The sequence below is a fragment of the Physella acuta genome, unplaced genomic scaffold (assembly GCF_028476545.2).
Source record: "Physella acuta isolate Inbredline_101_S28 unplaced genomic scaffold, ASM2847654v3 ptg000927l, whole genome shotgun sequence".
Lineage (NCBI taxonomy): Eukaryota > Metazoa > Mollusca > Gastropoda > Physidae > Physella > Physella acuta.
The window spans coordinates 106331-131382 of NW_026732444.1; the positions used below are offsets into that span (position 1 = coordinate 106331).

Sequence of the window (25052 nt, forward strand, 5' to 3'; positions counted from 1 at the left end):
TACATATAGCATTAGTTATACTAAGAAATAGGCCTATAACTTATTTATAGTATAAAGTATAAGCCTTAAATCTAAGAAGATATGTGTGAAATATTTGACACTAGTTAATGTAGGCCTAAGCTTCTTGCTTATCGTTTTTAATAGATAACTTGACCAATGTATTTCAACTAGTTTAAACAGTGACACCCACAATTAAATTCTTTCCACCTTAAAAAACTACGCCATAGGCTTTAGTGCGCGTATTTTATCGATAATAGGTAATGTGGTGTTAAACCGATGCCATGGCGGTGTCAAGGTTGAAGCGCTAGTTCAGTGATTTTACATGTATAATAACTCGTAAACAGATGTTGTGAATGCCGTAAATCTGTTATTATAATAATATTTGTTTATTTAATGGAGACTTAAAGCTAATGGCAAGACACTTAGAATGTGTTTAAAACATAAACTTATTTAAAATGTGACAGCACCGTACGGGACATGTTCGCGAGATAAACTCATTGGAATCGTGCGAACAATTTCGGCTTTAAGATTGTCATAACGGTAATTTTCTCATTGAAACATATAATATGACTAAACTAGAATATCTGTATCAAATACGTCTAAAAACTCAATTCCAACAGTGAGGTTCGGCATTCCTCATAAATGGCGAGTTTTTATAAAGACTGCATTTAAAAGTCCAGATGTGGTAATACCGAATCGAAACAGCAGAAGTCAAAATGCCTAGTCTTAACGGAAACCTCACAGCTTCATCTTTTAAAAAAGCTTAATGCTTGCACTTACTAATGTTTACTTATTACTTTGTGTTTTGGTACTTTAATATATTACATTAATGACTTCGGTCGATTTTACGTACCTAAAACCATAGATTACCCTAGGCCCTAGACTTAGACCACAGAGAGAGTTATTCATTTAAATTAATGATTAGGCCTAGGCTATTTCATTTAATGACATCATGATTTATATAGTTTAATTAAAGATTTATTCAGTCAATCAGACTCAGTGAGGTGTTCAAGATATTTTATTTGAATAGGCCTAGATCTACTATGTAACAATTAATATATTAAATATTCAGTCAGAAAAATCTGTTTTTTCTTCTTACCAAAACCAAACCCCACCTGCCAATTAATCCTCAAATAAATATTATATTAGGCCTAGGCATTAGTTAGATTTAGTCAGTCATTAGCTTTTGTTTTGATGTGACAGTGAGTAGTGACTTGAGTGACAGATATGCGATTTTTTATTCAGTCAGTGATACTGAGAGACCAGCCGATCCAACACAGATATGAGATACCTAGATCTAAATTGAAAATTGTTTAGGCCTAATGGACTCTTATTTATTATTTTGTCCAGTACGTCTAGATCTATCTATCTAGATTCTTGCTAGACTAGAAAATGGAATATTGAATATAGATTCTAGATCTAGATCTAGAATAGATCTATAAGTATATTAGTAGTATATAATATATAGATCTAGATCTATATCTAGTCTAGTCAAACAAACATCTCACTTTCCACGTTGAAATGCGAGAATACAGATAAAAAATTAGTTGTTAAAATAGCATCATTTTATATATCTTTAAATACCAAAAGATAGGTAAGTATATTTAGGCAACAGTCAATGTTCTAGTCTACTTTAGATCTAGAATATTTTCACGACTAACTTTAAGGTCTTAAGTATTTTTAATCTAATTTTTGCAACCATTTAAGACAAGCTTTTTAACTGACCAAATTGATTGTGGTTGGGTTTTTTTTAGAGAGAAAATATCTGAAAGAAACACTGCTCATGTATGGTAGGGTGTGTTGTGAACCACCAGTGCGATGGAGATTATACTTTCCAGAACCAGTGTTCGTGAGAAATATTGAGAATTTTCTGGTTGCATATTATTTCAAATGAGGTAGACTCTAGAGAAGATAGAGACGGTTCGTTATTGAATAATTAAATATTCAGAGTGTGCAAATTAACTTGGGATTTATTAAATGTAATGTAATGTTTGTAGGTTGTATACGCATAGTAACTTTTATAATTCATCTAAAAATATTTAGTATGTACATTGTAATTATGCTAAAGATACTATTAATAGCATTTAATAGAATGCTCCAAAGTCCATGGTTTTTATCGTGTTTTTTTTAAATACCAACATTAAATTACCTTGAAATGTTAAGTTTATCTAACTTGTTGCCATCAACTCATCACAATGATAGTTAAGCATAGTTCAACCACCTTTACTGCCCACATTCATCACGCTCATTACATAACAAAGCATAGGATCAAAACAGAAAGCCGACACAGAGGCGTAGCGATGGGGGGCAGGGGGGTACATATGTCCCCGGGCGCCGACCTTAGGGGGCGCCAAAATGGGTTGTAAAAACAAATTAAAATGTAATTTTAGCTGCATTTTTGCATTATAAATAGTTTGAGGGAGGGTGCAAATCGAAAGTTTGAGGGGGGGGGGGGCGGGGGGAGAAGCGAATCGAAAATTTGCTCCCGAGGGGGGCGCCAAATTGAAAGTTTGCCCCGGGCGCCGGGAAGGGTCGCTACGCCTCTGAGCCGACAAGGTTCAAAGGTTGTCATTGACACAAAACGTCAACCACACGCAATATGTTCGGACATGGATGACTGAGGAGAGGCCGACCAGAGAATAGCCTTCGGCAAAACATATACAAAACAGTGATGTTCCTACATTTCTTTTATAATTAACTTTTCTACGGCGTATTTAACTAAATACGTAATAAAAGTTACGATTGTTGTGTAAATTATCTGAGAGTATTTTTACTTACAATTGTTATAAACTATAATGCTTTTAACGTCTATAAATAATTTATGCTATCAAAAAATACAACACACAGCAATAAACATACACAATTTTACAATTCTTAACAAATAAATAAAAATATTTCTAAAAATATTTTTGTGACTTTTTTCTGTGACTTTATTTCTGTGACTTTTTTTCCGATAAAATTTGTCCATTGTGACTTTTTTCTGTGACTTTTTTTTCCTAACAAAAACTGACTTTTTTCTGTGTTTTTTTTTCCCTGTGACTTTTTTTCAGTTCACCATTTAGATCAACCGCATTATTTTAATTTAAAAACTAATTGTGAACATAGGATTTATTTTCTTGACATTGCCCTTTCGAAGGTCCAATACGCTTTCTGATCTACTGGACTTGTTAAAATGGCTAGTGGTGCAGCGAAAAGAGTTTCCTCATCGGTAGTGGATTGGGCTCGTTTTGCAGCTGTTATACCAAAAGCCCAGATTGAAACAGTTAGAGTTGTCAAAGCTAAGCACGACTCTTTCATAAATAAGTTAGTTAATTTTTTAAAAACGTTTCATTCATATTCAGTCATATTGTATTGTAATATGTAACAATTGGGTAATCTATCGTTTTGGGGGTACGTAAAATTTACTAAAATTATACTAAAATCGCCCGCGGCTAGAAATGTGCGAAAAAGTTACCTCACTGTCAAGGCTTTAATTGAAGTATATTATGATATATTTGTGTCAAATATTATAGATATATGAATAATAAACCTAAATCAATGGCTAAAAAATATCGAAGTGACTATTTTTCTCCCCAACGTCTCCACTTAGTCGGCAAAAGATAGCTCTGTGCATGCGCAGTGACATATGGCTAGGGTTAGGGCTAGAATGAGGGTTAGGGGTAGGATTAGGGATAGGGTTAGGGATAGGGTTGGTATTAGGGTTCTGCGGTTGTAAACACACTCATGCGCAGTACCATCGAAAACATCGCCGCGAAGGCAAGTCGTAGTTTCTCTCCATTGTGCATGCGTATCTTATTCCGGCTAGCATCGGCCAAAAAATATATCAATATAGGCCAGAAATTAACTTTAAACAGCAGTGTTTACGAGCAAGATTTCCTATATAAACAGCAGCCATTTGTAAAATAGAGATGCCTTCCCCTGAATCTCGCACTATAAGTTTGCAAAAAAATAACTTAAACAAGATGCTTGCTATAGTAAATGAGCATGGTTGCATCTGTTAGAAACATCGCTAGTCTTCATTTATTACTGAAAAGTTTTAATTCACTTGTTTAAAAACAGGTACATAAATGAAACAAGGAATCATTTTTGTATTTTTCAAAACATAAATCCTCCTCAAAATGTGAAATAATTATTAAAATTTAAGGAGTCACCTGTCTTTCACATTACTAGTCGCGGGCGATTTTACGTACCTAAAACGATAGATTACCAACAATTGTTACTTGTATTGTTTCACGTTTGGGTAATCTATCGTTTTAGGTATGTAAAATTGCCCGCGACTAGTAATGTGAAAAACAGGTGACTCCTTAAATTTCAATAATTATTTCACATTTTGAGGAGTATTTATGTTTTGAAAAATACATAATGTTTCCTTGTTTCATTGATGTAGATGTAGGCCTATACTCTATATGTTTTTAAACGACTGAGTTAAAACTTTTCAGTAATAAATGTCAATAAATGAAGACTAGCGATGTTTCGCCGTTTGTGTCTCGCAATTTCCCAACACCCTTAAGATTTAAAACTCACATATTATCAGCAAGTTATTACTTCAATATCAAAGAACTTACTATTTGACATAGAAAATCTTTTCTGTTTTGTTTTCTCCTAAAGAACCGCAAGAACATGTATGTTTTAGTTTTTCATTTGGCCGCATTTGCGCGGTTCGCTCCGCGTTACGCGTAAGGCCGCCTTTGCGCAGTTCGCTCCGCATTACGCTCAATCTTTACCTTAGGTGGCACGCGATCTAAAAAAAACAGATATCAGGACTGCCCGATATTTTTTTCGTGGTAACAATTTAATGTTAACATAGATCTAGATCGAGTTTAAGTGTATTTAGATCTCTATATTATTTCAACACCTAAGAGTCTAGTACTTGTAAAAAAAACAGTACAGTGTAGTCACGTAGTGTCAAGGAAAGTTCGTGAGGTCAGATGGGTCAGATGATATCATGATAGTCCTAGATCTAGCAGCAACCTAGCTAAATCAAACTGTCCTTTAACCTTTAGGCCTAGCTATCTAGCATGCGTGATACTAGATCTAAGTCTATATTATTTATCCTACGTGAACTTAAAAAAAATCCAATTTGCTTGAGTGGGGAGGGGGGGTGGGGGGGTGGGAGGAAGAGAGAAGTGAAGACAGACGATCTCGTGTGAACGTCTATGACGTATGCTTTAGGCCTGCTGAACTCAGTGACCTCGCCGACCGTGTGCCGTGGTGGGATTTTCCACTCATGCGATAGTAAACGTAAGGCAAGCAATCACGACAGTGACGATGGTTGGACATTTTATTTAAAAAAAAATAATAAATCATAGTCTGCATCATATTTTTAAAAAAAATGTAAAAAAAAAAAACTAGTACCGGCCGAGTTAACCCCGGGTTCAAACTCTGAACTCTATGAATTTCAGACTACAGCTGGCACACTGTTGACTCAACCACAACGGATATGATAGAAATATTTATTAAAATTACAAGATGGTAAATCAAACCTGCGAGATGCGTAGTATATTCTTTTGCAAGACGCGTAGTCACTTCTTAGTATATTCTTTAGGGGCCACGCTTTGCGAGACACGTAGTCACTTCGTTTTTATTTTTATTTGATATTTATTTATTTTTTACCAAAATCCCTAAATTTATGAATTAAAGAAATAGATCTATTTCTATTTAGATCTCGATCTATAGTATTCTAAAGCTATCACGAGTGTTGTATGGTTTTATTTTTCTTGATCTATTATAGCATCTGGGCATAGATTTTCTTTAAAAAAATCCTGTCTTGGTCAAGTGGTCACTTGAGTTCAGACTAGTTTGGATATCAATAAGCCCATACATCTTAGCATAAACATTGCTATCTGAATTCTTGGTGTTGCTGTAGTTTTTCTCTGAACCAAGTAATAGGAACGATGGGTCACTGAGTTCATAAAGAGAATCAAGCACACTTCCTAATGACCTGCTACCACACATGTGACTTTAGCGTTAAGAAACCAGGCTCTAGAGATGTATCCTACTTTTCTTTTATAGAATGGCAACATTTCACATTTTAGTTTTATTACAGTTTCTGTTAGAACTGCATTAATATTATAAAAAACACTAAAAATAAAATGATGCATTGTCAATTTTCATAATTTTCACTTCCAATTTGCTTGCTATTTTAAAACTAATTTTATTTTAGGGTTTATGCCTTGCCGGAAAGTTTGCCTAAAATTGATTTCAATGCATACAAGTCAAGGTTGCCTGATCCTACTATGGCTGATAGATTTCAAACTGCAGTGAGTAAAATGTACATTGTGAGTGATTACTGTCACCCATTGATGGCTAACTGTAATAAGGCTTTGATTGTCTAATCAACAGTATCAAGCATTGAATATCCCATACCCTGTTGATAAGGAAAATGTCATGAAGAAAGTTGAGGAGGAAAATGACAAGTTGGTCAGTATTGTTTTATTTTGTTAACCTTTGAACTCCAAGCCTTGAGCCCATTTCTCACTTGGCCAATCATAAGGAAAGAGGCATTTCTCTTTAAAATATAATGTAGGTTGGACTTGACACTATGTTCAACTTTTATTAACAAACACACATTATCTTAAACAAATAAAATGAAGAACTCATTTAATCATTAATGTCCCATTCATTCTACCAAAACTCCACCCATGACGGTCCAATGTAAGGAGCATAACTCTGTATGATCAAGTGGATAGTTTCACAAAATATTTGTTTTTGTCTAAATAAAATTGAAAATTAAGATAAAAACTACTGCTTAATGTTGGGAATAAACCTGGCTTTCCAACAGTATTAAATAGAATATATTATATTCGGTAAAAGTACAGTAAAAAAATAAAAAATGTCGGAGAAAATTCAAAACAGGTCATTTTCGGTAGTCAACTTTATTTATTTTTGTCTAAACAACTAAGCATCGAATTTAACAGTTAAATATCAATTTGGTTATGTTTAAGATAAATAATTCATAAAATACATGCCTAGATACGTTTAGAGGCATTGTTTTATTTTATTTTTAATATTAAATCTACTAAAAAAAGGACAGATGAGTCTAAAATTTCGAGATCGAAAGAAGCTATTATTTTTTATCTTTCAAAAGCGCCATTGAAATTATAAGACCGGAAAAGGACGCTGAAACTATCCGACTTCCTGTTTAGTTAAAAATTAGGATTTGTAGGCCAAATTTTAATGAAACAAATTTAATTTTTCTATGCGTATTTTAAGCGGGCGGCAGCGGGCGTTACGGGACATTAACGGTGTCGGGCGGCAGCGGGCGTTACGGGACATTAATGGTTAAAGATAGATCTATATATGAGGTCTTGATTGCATTGTAAATGGCAAACACAACTAATACCTTATGGGCCACTTCCGTTTTAAGAAATTCCCACATGTCTACACACATTATATTTATTACAGTATAAAGATTATGATCACTACTTATGTCTTCTGAAATTATATGTTTCCATTTTAAATTAGTCAGAAGGCATCTGTAAACATACCTAATGCAGCAAAAATGTAAAAAATTTGAACTATCTTAAAAAAAATTGTCTTAAAACCGTTTGCTAAAAATTTAACAAAGGAGTTTGGTGTCAGTTTTTACTAACTACAATCTTTACTTTAATAAACAGCGCCCCAAAACAAAAATAATAAAAAGTATAAAAATTTGGGGTTTGGCGATATGAGGAAATTGTTCAAGAATTTTACCTCTTTTGTATATGATAAGTTTTTATAATTATTATGTTTGTTTTTGGAATTGAAAAGGTGAAGCAAGCAAAAGCATTGGTGGAAAAATGTGAGAAAGAGATAGCAGGAAGCAGACAATTTGTAAGTTGCTTTTTTTGCCTGCTATTGATCCATTGATTGGCTTTGGATGCCTGGATACGTTGCTTATTCTTGTGAGTTTATATTTGAATATATTTCTGTTGTGAGATTTAAATATTTTCTTGAATTTGATCAGCTTCAAAAGTTGGATACACTACCAAAGTATGAAGAGATGAGCGTGGAGGTGTACAACTACTACTTCCCAGAGACAGCCCATAACTTTGACCCATCCTACGCCAGGCCATTGCTGGAACAAGATGAAAGGGAGTTACCTCTAAAGGCTTGAACTCTGCCAGCAGGTCTTGTGGTATAGATTAAATACAAAAGTTTTCTTTCATGGCTAACTGTGTCCTCTAGAATAATAAAGTTGTTTATTCTTGGTGCCTTTGTCTTTGTGAAAAGCCATTTTTTTTAGCATTAAATACAGGACATAATGCATTATATCCCTCCAAAATGCAGGACAATGCATAATATATCCCACCACTAGCTAACTGGATTTCCTGTACAGTCAGTGAAGTACTTTCTAATCTGACCTTCTGGTGTGGTGTTAGTTTAATCTGGATGGGTGACAGGTAGATTTATAGGACAATCTCTTAACTCAAATTTGTGTAGTTGTTGGCAACCAAGATAAATAAACACTTGATGGGGGTGGTTTTTTTATGAGCGGTGCAGAGGGTAGGGATATGTCTGTTGGAGGGTGGGTAGATGTGTCTGTGTGGTGGAAGGCATGTGTTTTTTGTGTGAGGGATGGGGATGAATTACTTTGCTAATGGTAAAAAAAAAATCAAGACAAGCATTTATAGATTATAAAAATTTAATCCCCACAATTTCTGCAATCCCTCCAAGAAGCAATTTGTGAAAGACAAGTTACAAACCCTGCTATGTACATGGCGGTCCAGGAATAAAATGTTCCAATTTGTACAGAGACTTTCAGACAGTTGACTCACTCTACAACACAACCACACAAACAGGAGACTCACTCTACAACACAACCACACAAACAGGAGACTCACTCTACAACACAACCACACAAACAGGAGACTCACTCTAAAACACAACCACACAAACAGGAGACTCACTCTAAAACACAACCACACAAACAGGAGACTCACTCTACAACACAACCACACAAACAGGAGACTCACTCTAAAACACAACCACACAAACAGGAGACTCACTCTAAAACACTATCACAGTCTGGCAAAATCAAATATAAAAATAAAAATAAATACAAAATTCTCCCCTTTTTTTTTTACATTCTCAGATGTTATGCACAAACTAGCCACTGCCATAAGAAACATATGCAGTGTAATGATCATAACATTTGAACTATGCAGTGTAAAGAACTAGTTGATACATTCACTACATGTGAGACCTAATGATCATCAAAGTTGTATAGGGGAGGTCAATCAATTCTTGAAGCATGACATCAACTTTACAGTGGCAATGTATTCAAAATGATAATAGATTATAATTATTTGGTAATGACAGAGAAATTAAACATAATTCTCTGAAGATACCAAAGATTTGTATAAGAACACCAATAATTGCTATTTTAATCATTTGATCAGTTACTTACTTAAATACACAAATAAAATCACTTTAATAATATTGTCAACCCATGTCTGTAGTTCTTGAGCTGTTTAATACAGCTATTTATGTTTACTTAGCCAACAATGCATCAATCTGTGGATGATTGACATTGTTACAAGTGAGTGGATGATTGACATTGTTACAAGTGAGAGTGGATGATTGAAATTGTTACAAGTGAGTGGATGATTGACATTGTTACAAGTGAGTGGATGATTGACATTGTTACAAGTGAGTGGATGATTGACATTGTTACAAGTGAGAGTGTGGATGTGACACACCTGAGTTTTGAGACCTACCTGAGTTTTGTACATTTCTTTCACATCTTGCAAGTCCAACCTCAACTCCTGAACCTGTTCCTCTTTCTCACCATACATTTGTAGAATAGCACTGTAGCGTCCATTCAGTTCCTGCAAAATATCAAATACAATTGGTACACCTGCACCTAGTACTAGTAGGTACACCTGCACAAAGTTAACTTGTGGGTCGGACTCACTGTGAATTCCTCCTGCAGTTGTCTGTGGGCCTCCTTAACTTCCAGTAGTTCATCATTCTGGTTACTCAGGTTCACAAGCTCTCTTGCCATTGATTCTCTTGTACGCTCAAGTTGGGCGATCTCAGACTAAAGAAACAAGTTGGGTGATCTCAGACTAAAGAAACAAGTTGGGTGATCTCAGACTAAAGAAACAAGTTGGGTGATCTCAGACTAAAGAAACAAGTTGGGCGATCTCAGACTAAAGAAACAAGTTGGGTGATCTCAGACTAAAGAAACAAGTTGGGTGATCTCAGACTAAAGAAACAAGTTGGGTGATCTCAGACTAAAGAAACAAGTTGGGTGATCTCAGACTAAAGAAACAAGTTGGGTGATCTCAGACTAAAGAAACAATTTGGGTGATCTCAGACTAAAGAAACAAGTTGGGTGATCTCAGACTAAAGAAACAAGTTGGGTGATCTCAGACTAAAGAAACAAGTTGGGTGATCTCAGACTAAAGAAACAATTTGGGTGATCTCAGACTAAAGAAACAAGTTGGGTGATCTCAGACTAAAGAAACAAGTTGGGTGATCTCAGACTAAAGAAACAAGTTGGGTGATCTCAGACTAAAGAAACAAGTTGGGTGATCTCAGACTAAAGAAACAAGTTGGGTGATCTCAGACTAAAGAAACAAGTTGGGTGATCTCAGACTAAAGAAACAAGTTGGGTGATCTCAGACTAAAGAAACAAGTTGGGTGATCTCAGACTAAAGAAACAAGTTGGGTGATCTCAGACTAAAGAAACAAGTTGGGTGATCTCAGACTAAAGAAACAAGTTGGGTGATCTCAGACTAAAGAAACAAGTTGGGTGATCTCAGACTAAAGAAACAAGTTGGGTGATCTCAGACTAAAGAAACAAGTTGGGTGATCTCAGACTAAAGAAACAAGTTGGGTGATCTCAGACTAAAGAAACAAGTTGGGTGATCTCAGACTAAAGAAACAAGTTGGGTGATCTCAGACTAAAGAAACAAGTTGGGTGATCTCAGACTAAAGAAACAAGTTGGGTGATCTCAGACTAAAGAAACAAGTTGGGTGATCTCAGACTAAAGAAACAAGTTGGGTGATCTCAGACTAAAGAAACAAGTTGGGTGATCTTAGACTAAAGAAACAAGTTGGGTGATCTCAGACTAAAGAAACAAGTTGGGTGATCTCAGACTAAAGAAACAAGTTGGGTGATCTCAGACTAAAGAAACAAGTTGGGTGATCTCAGACTAAAGAAACAAGTTGGGTGATCTCAGACTAAAGAAACAAGTTGGGAAAACTGCCAAATCACCTACCTGTAACTGGGATATTTCCCCCTCCTTGAGCTTAAGTTGTGAGGATAAATTCTCAACAACAACAGCTGCTCCTGACTGGCGCAGGCTGTCGTAGACACTAGGTCGCGGTCCACTGACCACAGAAGATTCCCCATCATCCTGTGGACCCACACAGCAACATTAAAACAGACACCACAAATGGTAAAGCTTAGTGCAATGACAAAGGGAAATTTTATGTAGATGTGGTCTTATGACTGACTGTAAAGATGTGGTCTTTTGACTGACTATAAAGCTGTGTGTAAAGATGTGGTCTTATGACTGACTATAAAGCTGTGTGTAAAGATGTGGTCTTATGACTGACTATAAAGCTGTGTGTAAAGATGTGGTCTTATGACTGACTATAAAGATGTGGTCTTATGACTGACTATAAAGATGTGGTCTTATGACTGACTATAAAGCTGTGTGCAAAGATGTGGTCTTATGATTGACTATAAAGCTGTAAAGATGTGGTCTTATGACTGACTATAAAGCTGTATAAAGATGTGGTCTTATGACTGACTATAAAGCTGTGTGTAAAGATGTGGTCTTATGACTGACTATAAAGCTGTGTGTAAAGATGTGGTCTTATGACTGACTATAAAGCTGTGTGTAAAGATGTGGTCTTATGACTGACTATAAAGCTGTGTGCAAAGATGTGGTCCTATGATTGACTATAAAGCTGTAAAGATGTGGTCTTATGACTGACTATAAAGCTGTATAAAGATGTGGTCTTATGACTGACTATAAAGCTGTGTGTAAAGATGTGGTCTTATGACTGACTATAAAGCTGTGTGTAAAGATGTGGTCTTATGATTGACTAAAAAGCTGTATAAAGATGTGGTCTTATGACTGACTATAAAGCTGCATAAAGATGTGGTCTGATGACTGACTATAAAGCTGTATAAAGATGTGGTCTTATGACTGACTATAAAGCTGTATAAAGATGTGGTCTTATGACTGACTATAAAGATGTGGTCTTATGACTGACTATAAAGCTGTATAAAGATGTGGTCTTATGACTGACTATAAAGCTGTATAAAGATGTGGTCTTATGATTGACTATAAAGATGTGGTCTTATGACTGACTATAAAGCTGTGTGCAAAGATGTGGTCTTATGACTGACTATAAAGCTGTGTGTAAAGATGTGGTCTTATGACTGACTATAAAGCTGTGTGTAAAGATGTGGTCTTATGACTGACTATAAAGATGTGGTCTTATGACTGACTATAAAGCTGTAAAGATGTGGTCTTATGACTGACTATAAAGCTGTGTGTAAAGATGTTGTCTTATGACTGACTATAAAGCTGTATAAAGATGTGGTCTTATGACTGACTATAAAGCTGTATAAAGATGTGGTCTTATGACTGACTATAAAGCTGTATAAAGATGTGGTCTTATGACTGACTATAAAGCTGTGTGCAAAGATGTGGTCTTATGATTGACTATAAAGCTGTAAAGATGTGGTCTTATGACTGACTATAAAGCTGTGTGTAAAGATGTGGTCTTATGACTGACTATAAAGCTGTGTGTAAAGATGTGGTCTTATGACTGACTATAAAGCTGTGTGTAAAGATGTGGTCTTATGATTGACTATAAAGCTGTATAAAGATGTGGTCTTATGACTGACTATAAAGCTGCATAAAGATGTGGTCTGATGACTGACTATAAAGCTGTATAAAGATGTGGTCTTATGACTGACTATAAAGCTGTGTGTAAAGATTATGACTGACTATAAAGCTGTATAAAGATGTGGTCTTATGATTGACTATAAAGCTGTAAAGATGTGGTCTTATGACTGACTATAAAGCTGTGTGTAAAGATGTGGTCTTATGACTGACTATAAAGCTGTGTGTAAAGATGTAGTCTTATGACTGACTATAAAGCTGTATAAAGATGTGGTCTTATGACTGACTATAAAGCTGTATAAAGATGTGGTCTTATGACTGACTATAAAGCTGTATAAAGATGTGGTCTTATGACTGACTATAAAGATGTGGTCTTATGACTGACTATAAAGCTGTGTGCAAAGATGTGGTCTTATGATTGACTATAAAGCTGTAAAGATGTGGTCTTATGACTGACTATAAAGCTGTATAAAGATGTGGTCTTATGACTGACTATAAAGCTGTGTGTAAAGATGTGGTCTTATGACTGACTATAAAGCTGTGTGTAAAGATGTGGTCTTATGATTGACTATAAAGCTGTATAAAGATGTGGTCTTATGACTGACTATAAAGCTGTATAAAGATGTGGTCTTATGACTGACTGTGTGTAAAGATGTGGTCTTATGACTGACTATAAAGCTGTGTGTAAAGATGTGGTCTTATGATTGACTATAAAGCTGTATAAAGATGTGGTCTTATGACTGACTATAAAGCTGCATAAAGATGTGGTCTTATGACTGACTATAAAGCTGTATAAAGATGTGGTCTTATGACTGACTATAAAGCTGTGTGTAAAGATTATGACTGACTATAAAGCTGTATAAAGATGTGGTCTTATGATTGACTATAAAGCTGTAAAGATGTGGTCTTATGACTGACTATAAAGCTGTGTGTAAAGATGTGGTCTTATGACTGACTATAAAGCTGTGTGTAAAGATGTAGTCTTATGACTGACTATAAAGCTGTATAAAGATGTGGTCTTATGACTGACTATAAAGCTGTATAAAGATGTGGTCTTATGACTGACTATAAAGCTGTATAAAGATGTGGTCTTATGACTGACTATAAAGATGTGGTCTTATGACTGACTATAAAGCTGTGTGCAAAGATGTGGTCTTATGATTGACTTTGTGACCTACTTAGGTCGAGTCAGGTTCTATTTTTATTTTGACATTGTATAATACCTTATATGGAGTGATTGTGCAACAACCGGAAAATTTCCACTGACTTATTAAGGGGTCTAAGACATAGAAATTTTCCATTAAGATCTGATTGAATGATTCTAATCAGATGACTACCCCATAGCTCAATGGCTAGGATCTCGGCGCGCCACGGCGGCGGCCGAGGTTCGAATACTCGGTGAGAAACTGAGTAGAGTCTATGGTGCCTAGTGGTCTAGTGGCTTAGAAACTCGGCTGGCTGCCGAGTAGTGTGGCATAGTGGTTAGGAACACCCCTAGTGGCCTAGTGGTTAGAACCACGTAAAGTGTCACACCATAGGAAACACAACCAGCACGATAACAGTAGCTCAGGTGGCCTTGAGTGATCTGTGAGTCTCCATTTGAGACTTGTCGCAGGCAGTCTACAGGCAGTCTACAGGGCGATTTTACCTTGATCAGGCAGCCGTCCATATTTTCCGGCTATAGACTCTGACCATTTGAACGTGAGAGAACTTAAGTCCTGTGTGTGCCTTGCTTTCTTAAGTTGATTTAGGCTTCTAGTATAATATTACTCGTCGCTGAGTTATTCTAGAAGCTATAGCAGTGTTGTGTGGCCTGTAGTTTTTTAGACAGTGTAGAAATCTGTGATAGTGTTTTTCCTACATTTTGTTAGTTGTGTTTTGATATTTTATACATTAAATATTTTAACTAGTTCAACCTTGTGTTTTGCCACAACTGTGTTCGCTGATTAAAGTTGTATGTAGATTGGATGAGTGTTAATTACAATAGTATCACTAGTTTACCCTAGACATTGAATTCGAGCCCTAGTGTGCCGTTGTGTTAGTGTTCATCCACTTAGGCCGTAAGGCATTTGCATATGACCCCGAAAAAAGAATCCGGGGACGTTCACCGTCTATTTGGCTGATAGATAGGGGACGTTACAAAGTGGGGGCTCGCCGAGATTTAGTCTGTCGTTCCAGTTGTTGGTTATATCAGTTAAATAATAAGGTTAGTTGGATTTAGTTGTTTTTATATCCAGTAGCGCAGTGTTCTGACAACGCGCGCAAGCATAGAGTTATCTAGGTCAACAGCCAGACGTGTCACGATAGGAGGTCAAGTACACGGCCCAACGCACCGTGTTAAGTTAGTGAACCTAGGCTTGTTGTGATTTGAAAGTTAGTGTTATGGAGTCTTTTTTGGCTAATCCTACTTTTGAAGAGGTCGAGAAGTTGAGTAGAAAAGTTTTGATTAGTGTTGTTAAGGAATTGAAATTGGATTATTCTGTTACGCAGAAGTCAGAGGTGTTGAGAGATAAAGTTGTTGTTCATTTTATTAATGAAGGGGTATTTGATGAAAGTTTGTTGGCTGGTGTGTTACTCCGCGAGGAGAAACCTCTAGAGAAGATAGAATTAGAAGCTAGAATTGCTTTAGAGAAGGCATTAAAAGAAAAGGAGTTAGAGGCTAAAATTGCTTTAGAGTTTGGTCAAGTTTGTGATGTCACTTCTCCGGTAGATCCAAAAAAGTTGTCGGTAGGGCAAGTGATTGCCAAATTTGGGAAATTAGTTCCTAAGTTTGATGAAACAGATTTGGTCGTTTTCTTTAACTCGTTTGAGAGTTTAGCGAAGACATGTGAATGGCCCGAAACTTCCATTACTGCTTTATTGAGCTCTGTCCTTACTGGGAAAGCTGCAAAAACATACCAGGCACTCTCTCACGACGTTCAAAATAACTATAGTTTGGTCAAGACTGCCATTTTGAAGGCCTACGAACTGACGCCCGAGGCCTATCGGACAAAATTCCGAACACTCCGCAAGTCACCCACTCAATCATATGTGGAATTTCTCTTTGAAAAGGAGAAAATATTCTCAAGGTGGCTACACTCTGAAGAAGTTTCTGAGTTTGAGAAACTCAGGTCTCTTATCCTAAGGGAAGAATTCCTATCGTCCCTGCCTGAAGAGATACGACTACACATACTGGATAACAAGATAACTGACATCCAGAAGGCTGCTGAGTCGGCTGACACATATATGTTGGTGCATTAGAAACCACCAGTGTCAGGAAACCGCCTCAACCCCGTGCTTCCCCTTTTTGGCAGCAATCCTCATGTTGGCCAACACGTGAAGGCATTACAGTCCAGAGAGAAACCAAGATCAACTCTCAATCGTCGAGCAGTATGCCAGTTCTGCAAAAGACCTGGTCATCTTGTCAAGGACTGTTACAAACGTCGTCAATATAACAGAGAGGTGGTGCGTACTTCTGCGCACTATGCTCTATCCCCTCAAGCAGCCAGTTCAACTATGAACTCTAGAATTCTAAAGGACTCTAACCCTAAGTGTCCTCAAGAAGGTAGTCAAGTCTCCACACATTATGTGCAGTCACATTTTGACTGTTCTCGCCACCATCCAGTTTCTGCCGAGTCTACCGATCTCGAGGGATCGAGAAAAGTTGACTTTTCATCTTTTATTGCCGAAGCCATCATTAGCAAACCAGGTGATCCGTTGTCTCAGCGGAATATCACCGTCCTTAGAGACACAGGAGCGTCACAATCACTCCTTTTGAAAAGTTCAATGGACATTACACCTGAGACGAACACCGGAAGGATTTCCATTATCCAGGGAGTGGGGACAAAATCTACTGTAGTCCCTCTACACAAGTTTGCTCTGAAACATCATCTCGTCGAAGGTGAAGTCATTTTAGGTGTGATAGATAGTATTCCTGTCCCAGGAGTACACCTACTTCTAGGGAATGACCTTGCGGGCAGCAAAGTATACCCCTGTACGGTTTCAGACCCTTTGTCAACAGTTCCAGATAATGATTATGAACTGTATCCTGCATGTGCGGTGACAAGAAGCCAGACCAAACAATTGGCTGACATAACGTCTGAACCACACCCGCCATCATCGTCAAGAAATTCGACTCCCAAACTGGAGTCTATGCTTCCAGAGAACACAAGTCTGGGCTTACCCCTGAGGATATCTCAGGACGACATCATTAAAGCTCAACAAGTCGACGCGGAACTCAAAGCAACGGTCGAAAAATCTCTCTCATCTGACGATGGAGAATATTTCTCCGAGAACGGCCTCTTCTTTCGTCGCGCTATACCAGTGAATGCCTCACCAGCCGAACCATGGTTGGGTAAAAACCAGCTGTGGGTTCCTCCACCTTATCGGCATGAAATACTTAAGCTGGCACATGACCATCCAATGTCAGCGCACCTAGGAGTCTCTAAAACGACGGCGAAGATCAAAGAACTGTTCTTTTGGCCCAAAATGAGAAATGATGTGTCGCGTTACTGTAGAAGTTGCACGAACTGTCAGTTGGCCGGAAAGCCAAACCAGACAATTCCTAAGGCCCCTTTGAGTCCGATTCCTGTATTAGAAGAACCCTTTTCAAAAATCGTCATGGACTGTGTAGGTCCCTTGCCTAAAACCAAGGCGGGCAACGAGTACCTACTTACCTTTATGTGTTCAAGTACCCGTTTTCCCGAGGCGATTCCCTTACGGAACATTAAGGCAAAGACTGTAGTCAGAGCCATGACCCGGTTCTTCACTACCTTTGGATTACCTAGAATCGTGCAAACAGATCAAGGCAGCAACTTCACCAGTCACCATTTTCAGGAAGCGCTGGCCAAGCTAGGCGTTACCCACATCACCAGCTCAGCCTACCACCCTCAGTCTCAAGGCGTACTTGAGAGGTTCCACCAAACCCTCAAAACCATGTTAAGAACGTTCGCTAATAGTAACACCCAATGGGATGAGTCTGTTCCTTGGATTATTTTCGCCGCGAGGGACTGTGTCCAGGACTCTTTAGGCTACTCGCCTTTTCAACTTGTGTTTGGACATTCTGTCCGTGGCCCCCTGAAGCTGATACACGAACGTTGGACAGGTACCAGTGATCATCCAGTGGAAAACTTTGACGATTTTCACGTTCGACTGAAAGCCGTGTGCGAAATGGCTCACAAGAACTTAAGAAAGGCCCAAGTGAGAATGAAAGGACTGTATGATAAGAGTTCTCGTAAACGAACATTCAATCCAGGCGACAAAGTTCTTGTGCTAGTGCCTAATCTGAACAATGCGTTATCCTTGAGATATTGTGGACCCTTTACTGTGCATTCAAAATTAAGTGATTTGAACTATGTTGTCAATACACCCGACAGAAGAAAGAAACAGACAGTGTATCATGTTAACTCACTGAAAAAGTATTATGATAATTGTAACAATTTTCATTCCACAGCTAAAATTACTTTACCTGTATGTTCAAATGTTTCTGATGATGTGATACATGATAAATTGAAACCCCCAAAATTGGTAAATTCTTCCTTTTTAGATAATTTGAATGTCCACCTTATGCACTTGTCCACAGAGAAAAACCAGAGATTGTCTCAGTTATTTGAGACATTTCCCTCTATTTTTGGGGATGTCCCCAAAGAAGCGAAGGTTCCACCTCATGATGTAGACGTAGGTGACGCAAAACCCATTAAACAACACCCCTATAGAGTTAACCCGGAAAAAGCTGCTTTGATAAAGGATGAAATTGATTATATGCTCAAGAACGATATCATTGAGCCCAGTTTCAGCAACTGGAGTTCCCCATGTCTCCTAGTCCCGAAAGACGGTGGATCTTTCAGGTTTGTGACCGACTTTAGGATGGTAAATGCGCTCACCAAAGCTGATTCCTATCCATTACCTCGGATAGAAGACGTTATTGATAAAGTTGGTCAGGCTAAGATAATTTCCAAAATTGATTTACTTTCAGGATACTGGCAAATCCCCTTATCTGACCGTGCAAAAGAAATATCTGCTTTTGTAACCCCTAATGGTTTTTATAGATACAAACGTATGCCCTTTGGTATGCGAAATGCTGGTCAAACTTTCCAGAGGGTCATTAACTCTGTCATTGCTGACATAGACCAATGTGAGGCCTACATAGATGATATAGTTGTATTTTCTAATACTTTTGAAGAACATATTGTTCAGTTGACTCACCTTTTTAGAAAATTGTCTGAAGTGAATTTTACTGTAAACTTACATAAAAGTGATTTCTGTAAAGCTTCAATTACCTATTTGGGTTACCAAGTGGGAACGAACCAAGTTCGGCCCATTGAAGCTAAAGTAGATGCTATTGTAAGGTTACCACCTCCCAAAAATTGTAAAGAGATCAAAAAGTTCCTTGGGATGGCTGGTTACTATAGACGGTTCTGTCAAAACTTTTCAGCTATTGCTGAACCTCTTACTGCATTATTGAAAAAGGGTGTTGAGTTTGAATGGTCAGATAAATGTCAAGAAGCTTTTTTTACCATTAAGTCATTTTTATCTAATGCTCCTGTTATGGCTGCACCAAATTTCAGCAAGCCCTTTAAACTTGCCATTGATGCTAGCAACTTAGCCATTGGCTCAGTCCTATTTCAAGAAGACAACATGGGAATTGACCATCCCATTGCTTTTTTTCCAGGAAGTTAAATGAAAACCAAATGAATTATTCTACTATTGAAAAAGAGGCTTTAGCTTTGGTTTTGTCATTACAACATTTTGAAGTCTATGTCTCTTCTTCAACCAATCCAGTCAGAGTGTTTTCTGACCATGATCCCCTGAAATTTACCTCTAAGTTAGGACAGACAAATCAAAGAATATTGAGGTGGTGCTTATATTTCCAAAATTTTAATCTGGAAATTTCACACATTAAGGGTAGTGATAATGTTGTGGCTGATTGTTTGTCAAGGATGTAAAATCTTATTGCACACATTAATCATGTGACATGTTTTGTGGTTCATTAAGACCACACACAAGTGTTGTGTTTTAACATGGAATGAGTGGTATGATTTTTGATTTTTTACAAAATTCCAATTCTATTGAATATTTTGTTTATTTTCAGGTGAACCTTAATTAAAGGTGGTTTTAGATTCTATGTAATCTTTTATAATAATATGTCTCATATGACTCAATTGATATTGTAGCTAGTCATTGAAATAAAGGTCTTACCCTGGCGGGTTTACCACTTTTAATATCCTCATGGAAAAATTGTAATACCCTTTTTTGAGGGATTTTGATGTATAATTACTTTTTGAAGGGTTACTTCCCTTTTACCAATTGTAAAAGTTGGAGTTACTTCCCTTTTATGTTCAGGGATATTTTCATCTGGTATTATGATTTTGATTGCCTACATTTGTAAAACATTTTTTTTATTTCATTGCCAGATTGGTTCCTTATGTATGTTTTTGTGGAACCTATCTGTCACTTCCAAAAAGGGAGGGGATGTGACCTACTTAGGTCGAGTCAGGTTCTATTTTTATTTTGACATTGTATAATACCTTATATGGAGTGATTGTGCAACAACCGGAAAATTTCCACTGACTTATTAAGGGGTCTAAGACATAGAAATTTTCCATTAAGATCTGATTGAATGATTCTAATCAGATGACTACCCCATAGCTCAATGGCTAGGATCTCGGCGCGCCACGGCGGCGGCCGAGGTTCGAATACTCGGTGAGAAACTGAGTAGAGTCTATGGTGCCTAGTGGTCTAGTGGCTTAGAAACTCGGCTGGCTGCCGAGTAGTGTGGCATAGTGGTTAGGAACACCACTAGTGGCCTAGTGGTTAGAACCACGTAAAGTGTCACACCATAGGAAACACAACCAGCACGATAACAGTAGCTCAGGTGGCCTTGAGTGATCTGTGAGTCTCCATTTGAGACTTGTCGCAGGCAGTCTACAGGCAGTCTACAGGGCGATTTTACCTTGATCAGGCAGCCGTCCATATTTTCCGGCTATAGACTCTGACCATTTGAACGTGAGAGAACTTAAGTCCTGTGTGTGCCTTGCTTTCTTAAGTTGATTTAGGCTTCTAGTATAATATTACTCGTCGCTGAGTTATTCTAGAAGCTATAGCAGTGTTGTGTGGCCTGTAGTTTTTTAGACAGTGTAGAAATCTGTGATAGTGTTTTTCCTACATTTTGTTAGTTGTGTTTTGATATTTTATACATTAAATATTTTAACTAGTTCAACTTTGTGTTTTGCCACAACTGTGTTCGCTGATTAAAGTTGTATGTAGATTGGATGAGTGTTAATTACAATAGCATCACTAGTTTACCCTAGACATTGAATTCGAGCCCTAGTGTGCCGTTGTGTTAGTGTTCATCCACTTAGGCCGTAAGGCATTTGCATATGACCCCGAAAAAAGAATCCGGGGACGTTCACCGTCTATTTGGCTGATAGATAGGGGACGTTACAACTTTAAAGCTGTAAAGATGTGGTCTTATGACTGACTATAAAGCTGTATAAAGATGTGGTCTTATGACTGACTATAAAGCTGTGTGTAAAGATGTGGTCTTATGACTGACTATAAAGCTGTGTGTAAAGATGTGGTCTTATGATTGACTAAAAAGCTGTATAAAGATGTGGTCTTATGACTGACTATAAAGCTGCATAAAGATGTGGTCTGATGACTGACTATAAAGCTGTATAAAGATGTGGTCTTATGACTGACTATAAAGCTGTATAAAGATGTGGTCTTATGACTGACTATAAAGATGTGGTCTTATGACTGACTATAAAGCTGTGTGCAAAGATGTGGTCTTATGACTGACTATAAAGCTGTGTGTAAAGATGTGGTCTTATGACTGACTATAAAGCTGTGTGTAAAGATGTGGTCTTATGACTGACTATAAAGATGTGGTCTTATGACTGACTATAAAGCTGTAAAGATGTGGTCTTATGACTGACTATAAAGCTGTGTGTAAAGATGTGGTCTTATGACTGACTATAAAGCTGTGTGTAAAGATGTTGTCTTATGACTGACTATAAAGCTGTATAAAGATGTGGTCTTATGACTGACTATAAAGCTGTATAAAGATGTGGTCTTATGACTGACTATAAAGCTGTATAAAGATGTGGTCTTATGACTGACTATAAAGCTGTGTGCAAAGATGTGGTCTTATGATTGACTATAAAGCTGTAAAGATGTGGTCTTATGACTGACTATAAAGCTGTATAAAGATGTGGTCTTATGACTGACTATAAAGCTGTGTGTAAAGATGTGGTCTTATGACTGACTATAAAGCTGTGTGTAAAGATGTGGTCTTATGATTGACTATAAAGCTGTATAAAGATGTGGTCTTATGACTGACTATAAAGCTGCATAAAGATGTGGTCTGATGACTGACTATAAAGCTGTATAAAGATGTGGTCTTATGACTGACTATAAAGCTGTGTGTAAAGATTATGACTGACTATAAAGCTGTATAAAGATGTGGTCTTATGATTGACTATAAAGCTGTAAAGATGTGGTCTTATGACTGACTATAAAGCTGTGTGTAAAGATGTGGTCTTATGACTGACTATAAAGCTGTGTGTAAAGATGTAGTCTTATGACTGACTATAAAGCTGTATAAAGATGTGGTCTTATGACTGACTATAAAGCTGTATAAAGATGTGGTCTTATGACTGACTATAAAGCTGTATAAAGATGTGGTCTTATGACTGACTATAAAGCTGTATAAAGATGTGGTCTTATGACTGACTATAAAGATGTGGTCTTATGACTGACTATAAAGCTGTGTGCAAAGATGTGGTCTTATGATTGACTATAAAGCTGTAAAGATGTGGTCTTATGACTGACTATAAAGCTGTATAAAGATGTGGTCTTATGACTGACTATAAAGCTGTGTGTAAAGATGTGGTCTTATGACTGACTATAAAGCTGTGTGTAAAGATGTGGTCTTATGATTGACTATAAAGCTGTATAAAGATGTGGTCTTATGACTGACTATAAAGCTGCATAAAGATGTGGTCTGATGACTGACTATAAAGCTGTATAAAGATGTGGTCTTATGACTGACTATAAAGATGTGGTCTTATGACTGACTATAAAGCTGTGTGTAAAGATGTAGTCTTATGACTGACTATAAAGCTGTATAAAGATGTGGTCTTATGACTGACTATAAAGCTGTATAAAGATGTGGTCTTATGACTGACTATAAAGCTGTGTGTAAAGATGTGGTCTTATGACTGACTATAAAGCTGTATAAAGATGTGGTCTTATGACTGACTATAAAGCTGTGTGTAAAGATGTGGTCTTATGACTGACTATAAAGCTGTGTGTAAAAATGTGGTGTTATGATTGACTATAAAGCTGTATAAAGATGTGGTCTTATGACTGACCATAAAGCTGCATAAAGATGTGGTCTGATGACTGACTATAAAGCTGTATAAAGATGTGGTCTTATGACTGACTATAAAGATGTGGTCTTATGACTGAATATAAAGCTGTGTGTAAAGATGTAGTCTTATGACTGACTATAAAGCTGTATAAAGATGTGGTCTTATGACTGACTATAAAGCTGTATAAAGATGTGGTCTTATGACTGACTATAAAGCTGTGTGTAAAGATGTGGTCTTATGACTGACTATAAAGATGTGGTCTTGTGACTGACTATAAAGCTGTGCGTAAAGATGTGGTCTTTTGACTGACTATAAAGCTGTGTGTAAAGATGTGGTCTTATAATTGACTATAAAGCTGTATAAAGATGTGGTCTTATGACTGACTATAAAGATGTGGTCTTATGACTGACTATAAAGATGTGGTCTTATGACTGACTATAAAGCTGTGTGTAAAGATGTGGTCTTATGACTGACTATAAAGCTGTATAAAGATGTGGTCTTATGACTGACTATAAAGCTGTGTGTAAAAATGTGGTGTTATGATTGACTATAAAGCTGTATAAAGATGTGGTCTTATGACTGACCATAAAGCTGCATAAAGATGTGGTCTGATGACTGACTATAAAGCTGTATAAAGATGTGGTCTTATGACTGACTATAAAGATGTGGTCTTATGACTGACTATAAAGCTGTATAAAGATGTGGTCTTATGACTGACTATAAAGCTGTATAAAGATGTGGTCTTATGACTGACTATAAAGATGTGGTCTTATGACTGACTATAAATCTGTGTGCAAAGATGTGGTCTTATGATTGACTATAAAGCTGTAAAGATGTGGTCTTATGACTGACTATAAAGCTGTATAAAGATGTGGTCTTATGACTGACTATAAAGCTGTGTGTAAAGATGTGGTCTTATGATTGACTATAAAGCTGTATAAAGATGTGGTCTTATGACTGACTATAAAGCTGCATAAAGATGTGGTCTGATGACTGACTATAAAGCTGTATAAAGATGTGGTCTTATGACTGACTATAAAGCTGTATAAAGATGTGGTCTTATGACTGACTATAAAGATGTGGTCTTATGACTGACTATAAAGCTGTATAAAGATGTGGTCTTATGACTGACTATAAAGCTGTATAAAGATGTGGTCTTATGACTGACTATAAAGATGTGGTCTTATGACTGACTATAAAGCTGTGGTCTTATGACTGACTATAAAGCTGCATAAAGATGTGGTCTTATGACTGACTATAAAGCTGTGTGTAAAGATGTGGTCTTATGACTGACTAAAGCTGTGTGTAAAGATGTGGTCTTATGACTGACTATAAAGTTCTATAAAGATGTGGTCTTATGACTGACTATAAAGCTGTATAAAGATGTGGTCTTATGACTGACTATAAAGCTGCATAAAGATGTGGTCTTATGACTGACTATAAAGCTGTGTGTAAAGATGTGGTCTTATGACTGAGTATAAAGCTGTGTAAAGATGTGGTCTTATGACTGACTATAAAGCTGTGTGTAAAGATGTGGTCTTATGACTGACTATAAAGCTGTGTGTAAAGATGTGGTCTTATGACTGACTATAAAGCTGCATAAAGATGTGGTCTGATGACTGACTAAAAAGCTGTATAAAGATGTGGTCTTATGACTGACTATAAAGATGTGGTCTTATGACTGACTATAAAGCTGTATAAAGATGTGGTCTTATGACTGACTATAAAGCTGTATAAAGATGTGGTCTTATGACTGACTATAAAGATGTGGTCTTATGACTGACTATAAAGCTGTGTGCAAAGATGTGGTCTTATGATTGACTATAAAGCTGTAAAGATGTGGTCTTAT

General features: G+C 37.0%; 3 protein-coding genes across 9 annotated transcripts in view; 1 reads left to right on the top strand and 2 right to left on the bottom strand.

The window, feature by feature from the left end:
* LOC131953509 (BTB/POZ domain-containing protein KCTD5) overlaps positions 1 to 25052 on the bottom strand; it is a 59304-nt gene that overhangs the window by 7763 nt on the left and 26489 nt on the right. The window contains exon 1 of one of the 4 annotated variants that reach the window (XM_059316706.1): positions 1509 to 1533. The exons of 1 other annotated variant lie outside the window; for it this stretch is intronic. The gene's annotated coding sequence lies outside the window, so the exon portion shown is untranslated. Of the gene's footprint in view, positions 1 to 853; positions 958 to 1115; positions 1283 to 1508; positions 1534 to 25052 lie in introns of those variants that run through there. 2 more of the 4 variants (XM_059316704.1, XM_059316705.1) reach the window with 2 other exon arrangements.
* LOC131953510 (ATP synthase subunit d, mitochondrial) lies at positions 3102 to 8192 on the top strand. The gene is made up of 5 exons (XM_059316709.1): positions 3102 to 3303; positions 6164 to 6260; positions 6343 to 6420; positions 7750 to 7812; positions 7946 to 8192. The coding sequence occupies exons 1-5, from the start codon at positions 3173 to 3175 to the stop codon at positions 8093 to 8095; spliced, it is 519 nt and encodes a 172-aa protein (XP_059172692.1). The 5' UTR covers positions 3102 to 3172; the 3' UTR covers positions 8096 to 8192.
* The window catches only part of LOC131953507 (TATA element modulatory factor), a 43514-nt gene continuing 27053 nt past the window's right edge, over positions 8592 to 25052 (bottom strand). For 3 of the 4 annotated variants that reach the window (XM_059316700.1, XM_059316697.1, XM_059316698.1), the window contains exons 21-24: positions 11208 to 11345; positions 9896 to 10021; positions 9699 to 9809; positions 8592 to 9495 (exon numbers count right to left, since the gene is read on the bottom strand). In XM_059316700.1, the coding sequence (XP_059172683.1) occupies positions 9472 to 9495; positions 9699 to 9809; positions 9896 to 10021; positions 11208 to 11345 (399 nt within the window). In that variant the 3' untranslated portion in view covers positions 8592 to 9471. The remainder of the gene's footprint in view (positions 9496 to 9698; positions 9810 to 9895; positions 10022 to 11207; positions 11346 to 25052) is intronic. The other variant, XM_059316701.1, reaches the window with a different exon arrangement.